Raw genomic sequence first — 10,671 nt, forward strand, 5'->3', positions numbered from 1 at the left:
AGCTCTGCTACATCCACAACTGGGAACAGCAGCAGCGATCGTAACTGCTTCTGAAAGCTTCAGCTAATTACCTTGTAAAACCAGGAACTCCCTGACATAACGGAGCTTTTCTGCAGACATATGTGAAACTTTGATTTATAAGAAATCTTTCATTTCCTTATGTGGCGCATTATTTTGCTATTGAAAATCCAACCAGTAAAATAACTCAGTCTGGCTTTGTTCTAGTAAAACAATATGCAGCTTAGCAGCTCTGCAACTGGGGGTAAATGATGTTATTATACCACCTGAGAAGTGGACAATGAGACAGAGCTGACCCTGAAAAGCAGACAGTGCCATCCCTGCAGGTCTTAGAATAGTGCTTTAAAGACAAAAACACTCCTTATTTACTTATTTCATTACTTTATTAAAGGGAAGGGTAAAAACGTGCTATAAACAGATTCACGAACTATGGTAATTCATCAGGTTTATGCATCAGATCACATTTCATACAGAAACTATAAATACAAGTAAAAACATTGTCCAAAACATTTCACAACACATCATAATTTGAGAGCAAACCTCACTTCAAACTACCCAGTTAGCAAAAATCCAGTTTCATTGTTGCGTAATTAGTTGGCAGAGAGTATTGACTGTACAAGTTGCAACCTGAATACACTTAGAAATAAGTAAAAACTCTGAATTTAAAGTAAATTATTTTGCTATATTTGGTCACAAAGATAAAGATTTATCATATTCTGTCCCTAACAAACAGTAAAACTTTCTAATAGCAAAGACCTTGCTGTTGGCCTATTTCCTTTCTAGGTTGACAGAACAGGCTATTAATGAAGAAATTTCCCCCCCAGTCCTCAACCAGTATTTTATCCTCAATTTATCAATTTTATCACAATGCTCATGTTTTCAGTGCAAGCTCTACACTTTTTTATAGCTTCCGTTGACTCCTTAAAGATTTCTGTGTATTTTTTGTGGTTGTTGCTTAAACCACACATTGAACTCAAGCATTATCATTTGAGCCAATTATTTCTGTACTCATGAATGGACATAGCTGCTGTTTGATGAGTAACACTGAAGTCACCACCTCAGACTAACCATCCCTGCTAAATCTCCTTGTGGAGGTGCAGCCTGTAGCAGCAAAACAGTGCTTTGCTTTTGCTGTAATAGTTTACATCAACTGCAAGACAGTATTTTCACAAGAATGAAAGTTGTGTTTCTCAGACTGCTACTGGCACAGAAAAGCTGTGCACACACACGCTTCTAAGCTGTATTAGGATGGCCTCTGGAGAAGACCTGGTGATCAAGCAGCCCAGTTTTCAGTCCTTCCCCCGACCCCAGTCCTGAGTAGTTTCTCTTGGTTTTTTGCAGAAATGCCTCTCCCAGGGCACAGTCAATCATGCCAGAACTATATGATGCTTCTCAGAGCCCCAAAACATCAAACCCTCTCTGCTTCCTGCTCTTTGACAGCACTTCGTTTTTAAAAACCACATTTGAGGGAGTTTACATCTCATTAGACATTCAATTTCCTCTCTTTGCTTAGTCTCAGGGCCTGCCATGCTCTAGAGATACTATCAGCTTTGGATTAAGACTGCTCCCTTCCCTTTAGCAAGGAGCGTCTTTGGATTACTGTGTCCTGGACAGATCATTTAGCAGGACAGATTGTTCACGTAAGTTGTCACAGCATTGCTGACAGCCACTGTAAAAAGGAAAGTCCAGAGCCTCAATAGGGGCAAAGCGTCTGTAGCCACCTGAATTTAAGTGACCCACCTTCCAGAAAAATTGTCCAAATCAGACAAGGACCATCTCAACTCGTTTCAGGCTCCCCTCCCTCCCCCCCTCCAATTTATACACAGAATTCCCCAGGTTTGCACAGCCACTTGAATAAACCCTAAAACATGGGAGTGTCCTCAAATCTGCGAATTTTGGCTCCAATTTTATATCTGTCATATAGCACAGATACAAGCATTATGTTAATGTTAGTCTCTGTATATCTATAGTTTTGCTTTTTTCCACTAATGAAAAATGCCAATGCTCATCTTCGTAGCTGACTGCACTTACAGTAATGTTCACATGAATTTTATGAAGACAAACAGAAGTAGCTTCAAAAAACCAGCACCCCTTAGGTATCAGGTGGATTACACACTAGGCCTTTCAGATGCTGGACCACCAAGGAAAAAGAAGAACACTGAGAAATTCCAAATTCAACAAAGTTAAGCCCCAAACACAAGTAAGCCACTTGCTTTGAAAATCTGGTAAGGCTATCATTGCTGTAATTCCTCAAGCATAGACAGATATATAGGCACTGTAACATCATTCTTAACCTGGATGAGTTTATTTTGTGTCTTATGAGAAGCTGCTGGTTTGAAACAGTGGATGTTCCAGCACCTGTGATACTCTAAACAAGAGTGAAGGTCCACGTTTCCACAGGGAAAGAGAGGAATCCTTTGCCTAGTCCTTCATACCTCATATCCATTCTGAAGCCTACTACTAATAAAAAAAAAGTACTAGTACACAGGAAGAGTTAGTTCAATCACTCAGATCCTGTAACATCAAGAATTTCATCTTCGTTTTGTGCCCCCAAAGCCTGCAAAGAAAACAAACAAAAACACTGTCAGCTCCACCATAATCTTTCCACTGAGCTCTCTAGTTCTAAAAAGGCTAAAGGAGGCAAGCAAGATGAATTAAACATATTTACATAAAGTAGAACAGCAAACAGCTGTGGTCTGACTGGCCTGAAATACTCTGTTCTTGCAGATTAGACAACCTGCTTTCTACAAAGAAATCAGTTTTTTTAATGTTTGCTAGAGAAGGGCATGTATAGTGCACACCAAAGGGGAAAGCTTTAAACTAATGCACCTTACAGATGAAGACAAACCCAGTAACGGTGGTACCATGCTCACTGTAGGCCTGGGGAGCTTCACATCCCACAGTGCTGCCCTACTTCCACAGGAAATGGAAATAAGGGACATTGTTATATGCCCACCTATACCGACTGGTAAAATAAAACAAAGAATGTTTGCTAAACCTCAGCTAACATCTGAGGTTTAATTTTGATAGATCAAAGCCTCTCAAGCTTCAGGAGATTAAAAGGTATTTCGCCTTACCAGAAGCGGTTCTTGTTCCCGAACTGCTGCCTTGTGTGGAATTGCTTGACTGCCCATTCATTGGAGGTGCCGCTGCGGGATCTGTCCACATACTGCAGTATGGGGAACGTGGCTGTGCTCTGGTGAGAGACGGAGTAGAAGGAAGACTTTGGTAGTGACCTTATGAAAAATTAAGAAGTTACCATTCCAAACAAGCGGACTGCATCTCTGAGGGAAAACTGTAAGCAGACAGTTGTTTCAAAGCTGGAAACCTCCTTATTTAATGTAATTAACATGTTGAGAGCAAGGATATCTAGGGTTATATATCAGTGTTTGACTCGCTGATCTACATTACTTGCTTCTATAGATATGGAATTTCCTGCTGTTTAAATTTATGAAGAACTCTCTCACACTTTCTGACACCAGCATTTTCAGGTACATCATTTCAAACAACTAAAAATTAAAAAAAAAAAATAAAAAATAGTGGGCCAAAGACTGTTTTAAAGGAAGAGATGCCCAAGTTAGGAAGCTTGTTCATGTACTTGGACTTGCATATTCAGTTAGGCCTCTAATCTTGTACCATAAGAGGTGGCTACTGAAATGGGGTGTGTGTGTAAATCAAGGAACCAACCTGCATGTAGATAACACATAAATATAATGCTTAAACACAAGGGTCATGTTTTTGAGACTTAAGAAATAGTCAATAAAACCTTGAACACATTATACCTTTTAAGAATTTGCAGTGGGATTAATGTAATAAAACAAGATCATAATATCCTTTTGGTTGGAAAAGCCCTTAAAGGTAACTGAATCCAAGATATGACATCTAAAGCTCTATTCAAAGTAATTTTGTAGTTAATTTCCACTGTCGATAGCATCACGGTCCCAGTTTCATTTTACTTGACTCTGAGATCAAGACTGCACATTAGACACTTTAGATCTAAATTATCTTATCTTCCAAGTTTTTACTTCCTCAACAAACAGGCAACCCTGATAAGGCTTCTGTCATTACCAAACCCCCCCACTTTACAATGGAGGAAGATGATTTAACACACTCCTGTCTACATGATCTTACTCCCAAACTTTCAATATAAAAAACCCTTATGTATAATAACTTCTGTTATTATATTTAATCTCTTACATTACTGAATTCCTCCAGGATTAGACTTGATACACATGCAGTTATTTGATCACTAAAGGAAACTGCCTGGGCTCTAAAGATTCCCTGCAGGAGCCATGTATTTTCTTTAGCAAAGGCTGAAATGGCAGCAATTGCTCCCTTTAAACTGTTTATCTAAACCTGACGCATTTTAAAAGTGTTTAGCAAATATGATGAACAGATGTTTACTCCAGCACTGAAAATGCTTTTGAATGCTGTTTCTGTTACGTTTTTCCAAAAATGCAACTTATGTATGACCTGCAAGTCCTTTGGAAGACCACACCTCCTGTATTTCAAACACATGGGCCTTCAGGAGATTAGATTAAAGGCAGTTTAATCTGACCACGCTAGGTATCACAGAAGAGCAGCTGCCATCCAGACTGACTTTAGGAGAGATGACACTGATACAGGAGACCTATCTGCAGACAGTTTTATGCTTATTAATATTATCATCTGTGGAGTCTGGAGATGGAACATTTAAATGTAAAATCATCTTAAATTTGCAAGCCATGCCCAGTCAGAGTAATCAGCTAGCTAAGGCAGAATAAAGAACCTCCGTCCTCCCAATTTTAGTCCCCCAGAAACATGTTTAAAATGGCTCTGCTGGTGGAGCTATAGACTGCTCCTCTATTGTTCTAGAGGTAGGATTTTACAGCTTGAACAATACAGGCCTGAAAGCTCAGAAACAATGTAAACAGAGCATATATGACATACCCCCTGAAAGCTTAAACACTTGGAGTCTGAGAGCATGCATATTTTACCTGTGACTGCCAGCCAAGTAGCCTAGCAAGCCTCCCGCTCCTAACCCAGTCCAAAATCCTGGTCCTGAATTGGTTCCAGGAGATGAATGAGTCCCAAAGCTGTTGTCTTCTTAAACAAAACAAAAATGGGAAACATCTGTTAGTGCCACCTAATCCTCAGGCTAGCTCTTGCAACAAGACTCTCCCCTGTTAAAGATAATGGAAAATTAAACAATAAACTCCACCTGATTTCAGTAGATCCTTGATCAAGTTTAACTTGAAAGGCCTCACAGTTCAGAAAGCAGGAAAAAACATAAATGAACACAAATGTAAAGAGTTTTACATTAAAATTAGCTTCCATTCAATCTCACAGCCCTGATGTTTGCAAAACATGGCAAAGAATTCCTGCCTGCAGATTTACAAACAGACAAATTAGATTAAAAATAGAAAAGGAAATGGAGAAAGAATAATCTGCTCAAGGTCACATAGCAAGCCAGAAGCAGACACAGGAACAGAAATCAAATACATAAGGCCAAACAGTGAAATAACCACTAAAAACACAGAGCTTCTAATCTCACTCAGAACAGCTGCACATTTTGAGTAACAGTGGCTCAGCCTAAAGGCTAAACTACTTCGTATTGTTTCATTTCTGGTAATCCTAGTCTGGTATCTGTTATCAAAAGATATGCTAACTGCAATCACATTGCAAAGTTTTTATTATGCGTGAGTCACCAAGCTTGACAAATACCTTGCTGAAACTGCAAGCATATCAAGTGGGTTGTGGGGGGGGGAGGAGAGACACATTTTTTTACCTGTGACCTGCATAACATGAGGTTCTGACTCAGAACCAAATGCCTTCCATTTAAAAATAAAAAGAGAAAATGCAAACCCGAAGTAGAATCATTTGCTGGTCTAGAGAAAAACATGGGTGCAAGAATAAGCTCAACCACAGATTTAACACGTGTGGAAGTGTAAAAGGCAAGGACTGAAAATAACATCAGGGCCTCTCTGAAATATGCCCACCTACACAAGTGGGCAAGATTTGCTATGTAAAAGTTCTACAGGACTTAGTTTGTCACCAAACTGGTGTGGATTGTTTATAGTTACGGAAAAGACACCCCCACCCCCAGTTTAAATAATCAGTTTACATCTACATTCGATTTGATGTTGAATTTCATTTTGAATGCATTGGGGGAAAAATGAATGCTTATTGGGTCAATAACCATTAAACTATGCTGATCTGGAACACTACCAACAACAACAACAAAAAAAGTACTTAATTTACTATAAAAACAATGTTAATCAGGGAGATGAACCAACTCGTTTGTTCAAAAGCACCATGGCTGAATGTTGACTCAGAAAACTGAGTCATTTTTTACTGAAATATCTAGAGTAAACATTAAGGAACATGTCAAACCACTAACAGAGAAAAAGTAGAATTTAATTAAGATAGGCTAGCTAAACAAGTTTCACAGGACACATTCTGCACGTTAAGGGGATTTTAAAATGAAGCAAATAAAATATTAACAGCAATAAGTCAACAACATTGCTTTCCATTACTGTGCAGATTTTCAAAGACTAAAAATACATTCCCGAACACAAAGATGTACACATTCAGAGATCTGCTTAAATGTAAGGCAGACACTAAATGCATGAAGTAGCATAACACTTCATATTTTTAAGTTGGCCCCACATTCAAGGAGTTTTCCTCCTTACTTTGAAATCTAAGGAAAAATCATTGACATTAATTATTTAAAATGTCATAACTTAAGCCTTATATGGCTCCCAATGTGCACGTTAAGTGCAAAGTATTTTCAGTAATTACCACGAAAACTTATTTTCAAGGCCCTACCCTCGCTAGATTTCAGACTCTTGCAATGACAAATGCAGTGATGCAGTTAACTGACAAGGAACAGGATGGAAAAAGAGAAAGTAACTCTTCATTCGTTTTGCTTGCTCCCAGTATGACAAAGACCTATCTTATGACCATGGCTCTTAGTAACTGTTTCAGTAATGCCAGTGGCAAGTGGCATGCCCACACATAGTCACAGATGCACATGCAGGATAGGCAGACTGTCTGAAGTCTGAAGGAACTACATCGAAACCGATTTGCAAAGCCACTAGTAACACAGAAGCAGAATCCCTTTAATTTTCTGCTGCAGGTACATCTGAAAGTTTCTGGGGCACATGCCCTGCATAAGGGTATCCAAAAGAGTTATACTGGCACCCTCTGTTGGCCAAGTGGCTCGAGGAAACCTGGAAGAAAGCATTAACAAGCATCACTAAAATACAAGCTTTTGACTAAGCCTTATCTGTTCTATTTTTTGACTTGATAGACCCCTTTCTCTCATGAAAAAACCCACAAAAACAAACAAACAAAAACCAAAAAGGAAAAGATTGAGATTATGTGACTTGTCAGAATGTAATTTGCATTCCAGTGCTGTGAGCATCTCACGTTTGCAGGGTTAAATGAGTCGGTCAGACATGCGATGGATAACATTTATTTCCCTTAGACACCATGACCACCTAAGGCTGACCACTTTCAAGTGACAAAAGTCATCAGTTTTTTGGGAAAAGATAAAATGCATCTTTTCCTAGCAGTAGCTCGGTCACTGCTCATACAATTTCCAACTTCAGATGAAAGGCATCACATGAGGCTGAGGTGCTGCACCTCTAATGATAGTTCACAGACACTGTTATTTGCTCTGGGAACCAAATCTTCCAGCCACTGGGACTACACTGAAGCACCTATTAAAACGGAGGACTGCTACATTCACAGAGCAGTTGATGCAGTTGAGTGCCATGAAATCAGGAGTCAGCAGCCCAATGGCTTAAAGATCCTTCTGCAAAGTTTTAAAGTGCTTCTTTGGCACCCGTTTGTTTCTGCCTGGGCAAGACTATTCTCTCTTCCAGATTACTTATGAAAATTACTCTTCCCTCCCACTACCCTCCTGTTTCACAGCGTTTGAAAAGAACACTTGCTGAGCATTTTCAAAGGCTCAAAGGGCAGCTTGTTGCATATCCTGCCCTGAAAGCCTATGGGAAACCAAGTTCTTATTTTCACTTTTGAACAAAGAACAGAATGCAACGCTGCAGCCACTGCAGCAGAGTCAACTGCCAATGCATTGGTTCTAAGTCTATCCCACCCGCAGTTACTGCACATAAAACAGTACAACACTGCTTGCTCTTTTGAGTATTCTAAATGGCTGAGAACCCTACCTGTGAAGGTGGACTTAAAACCAGGAGGAGGAGGTGTTTGCTGACTCTGCCAGGAAGGCCTAGTGAATCCATCACTGCCCCCAAAACTCTGGGTTTGAGGCTGCTGGTTACCAAGGAAGAGCTTGTACACTCCAAAAGCAAGAACCAGAAGAACAATTATAACGATCGCTCCAGCACCAGAATCGGAAGATTCTTTTCTTGACTGGTAATAGCTAGAGCCAAAGCTTCCAGAGTTCTTCACTTTCCTTTCACCTTCCTCAGTCAGCTCTAGCCTGAACAGCAAACTACAGGAGCCTCTTAAGATGTAAGGATCATCTGGATAATCGTAACCTTCACAGCTCACTTCCATTTGTCCGAAACGGTCGGTATTTTCCAAGTCTGCTTTGCACTCCCACTGAAAAGATAAACACAATACAAAGTAAAACCTGCTCCAGAGATGAAAATACCTGTTTTATTTCCAAATATGCTCTGAAATAAGGCTATAATTACTAACAAATTATGTAAAAGGCCACAGGGTAAGAAATTTTTGAGCACTCTTATTTTGAAAAGGACTAGCAAGCTGACGTTAAATAAGAATGTTTTTTCAAATCCTAAAGTTAAAAAAAATTCCGATCTTTCAGAACACAGAACAGTTACAACTCTGGAAGATTTTGTTTTTCTTCACAGAACAAGTTTTTCAAGTATCCCTTCTTTGGTATAGGAACACTTTAAAAAAACCCAAACCTCTGTACCCTGTGCGAGAGTTACTTAATAAATGCCTGTCCCACATAAACTAGACGGCATCTACAAAAACGTAATATGGAACCCTGAAATTCACTACACCTGATTCCATTTGCATCCACACAGAAATCATGAAAAATTGGGACAGACATCATTCGTCACTCATGCAACACTTCACAATCAGAATGCGATTTGACAGTTCAATATATGAGGATTCCTCAGTCCCACATTTCCTTGAAGTAACAGAACTTAGGTATCGCCTCTAACTGCAAGTGACACGTAATGGGGGTGGGTGGAAGTAGTTTCTGCATTAATAGTCCAGGACAGCAGTACCAACTGCCAATTCAAAATTGACTGTAATTTTACAATATTGTATCAGTTTTAACAATTATCTTTATGCTCGATTCCTGGTTAATCTATTGGCATAAACGTACGTAATAGCTATCAAAACAGAAACACATAATTATTTACTGACTAGTACTGACGCACTAACATGCAAGAGGAAGTAATTATGTCTGAAATTTAGTTTTTAAAAGGTAGGGCTGAAGAGATGCAAATATTTATTGCGTTTCCAACTCTAATAAAAATTGGAAACCCATGCAGCAATATCAAAGCAAGAGCACCCTTTGAGGTTCACAAAAAAATGGAAATCATGCAGCAGTAGCAAGAGCACCCTTTGGGGTTCACAAAACTTTGATTTTATAAACTTGAGAAACATTTTAATTAAAGCCAGCGAAGGTTTGCTACGCTGTGTTTTTACATTAGGGCCTTCAGGGATATACCCGCAGCAGTTCTGGAAAATCCAAATCCAAGAAGTATTTAGGTTGTTTTAGTTGTCAAAGGTCCTCTAACAAAAAGCAAACTGAACGGGTACGCTAGCCCACGACTACACCCTCCTTCAAAAGTTACCAAATCTGGGGGAATAGGATGCCATTAAACATTTACCAAGTTTTAAACAGTTACCTGTACATCATAGCCATCCCAACCTTTGTTGTAACACTGGACAACCTCAGGGGTACGGGAACATCCAGCCGTCCCTCCCGTGCACTGCAGCTGCGGGACAGCAGGTGTCCGCCGGGACGCGGTGTGCTGGCCTCGGCGCAGGGTGAGCGCCTGCACCTCCCGCAGTAGCACCCTCCCTGCAATAGGCAGCACAAAGGTCACCGCAGCCACCGGGGCCTCCCCTCGGGAAGGGGCTGACGGCACAAAGCCGTGAGGCGAAGCTCCAGCAAGCGCCCGCCGCGCCGAGGGAAAGGCGGCGGCTCCCCGCTGCCCTCGGTGGGGGCGCTGGGCCACCCCCGAGCGCGCAGCTGCCGGGGACCGCGCGGCGGGGCAACTGCTGCGGCACAGGCCGATTTAAAGGGAGCTCAAGCCAAAAAGCCTTCCTGCCCGGGCCCCGCCACGCCCCCGCCCCAGGCCGCCGCCACCCCAGCGGCGCTGCGCAGCGCTAGGCCGTGAGGAGAAGCCCCCGCCCTGCCGCCATGGAAGGGACAGCAGCGGGGCTCGCAGAGACATGCTCAGCCCCACACATCTCACCCGGCTGGTCCCAGCACCGCGCGGGGCCGGCGGCAGCACAGAGGAGGAGCAGGAGCCCGGGGGCGACCCCGGCCCGCCCGACGGCCACCATGACAGCTCCCCTGACAGCCCGGAGGTGAGTCAACCCCCTTCTCCGGGGGCGGCACCTCTCATTGGATAAGCCTACCGGAAAAGGCGGGGCCTGACAGGGAGCACGCGCACTGCGGCCCCGCCCCGAAGCCCC

The 10,671-nt window shown here is 41.7% G+C and overlaps 1 protein-coding gene across 2 annotated transcripts; it reads right to left on the bottom strand.

The window, feature by feature from the left end:
* Positions 1 to 2,301: 2,301 nt before the first annotated feature.
* Positions 2,302 to 10,597, bottom strand: SARAF (store-operated calcium entry associated regulatory factor). Of its 2 annotated transcripts, none has more exons than XM_040599776.1 (6): positions 10,449 to 10,597; positions 9,876 to 10,051; positions 8,193 to 8,586; positions 4,995 to 5,100; positions 3,096 to 3,214; positions 2,302 to 2,575 (listed from the first exon to the last, which is right to left on the bottom strand). In XM_040599776.1, exons 1-6 carry the CDS (start codon positions 10,537 to 10,539, stop codon positions 2,550 to 2,552), a joined length of 912 nt encoding a protein of 303 aa, XP_040455710.1. In that variant the 5' UTR covers positions 10,540 to 10,597; the 3' UTR covers positions 2,302 to 2,549. The 2 variants fall into 2 exon arrangements, with proteins under 2 accessions (XP_040455710.1, XP_040455701.1); XM_040599767.1 differs by having other exon boundaries at positions 4,995 to 5,103.
* Between the last annotated feature and the right edge of the window lie 74 nt (positions 10,598 to 10,671).

The sequence above is a fragment of the Falco naumanni genome, chromosome 1, assembly GCF_017639655.2.
Source record: "Falco naumanni isolate bFalNau1 chromosome 1, bFalNau1.pat, whole genome shotgun sequence".
In the NCBI taxonomy this organism is placed as follows: domain Eukaryota; kingdom Metazoa; phylum Chordata; class Aves; order Falconiformes; family Falconidae; genus Falco; species Falco naumanni.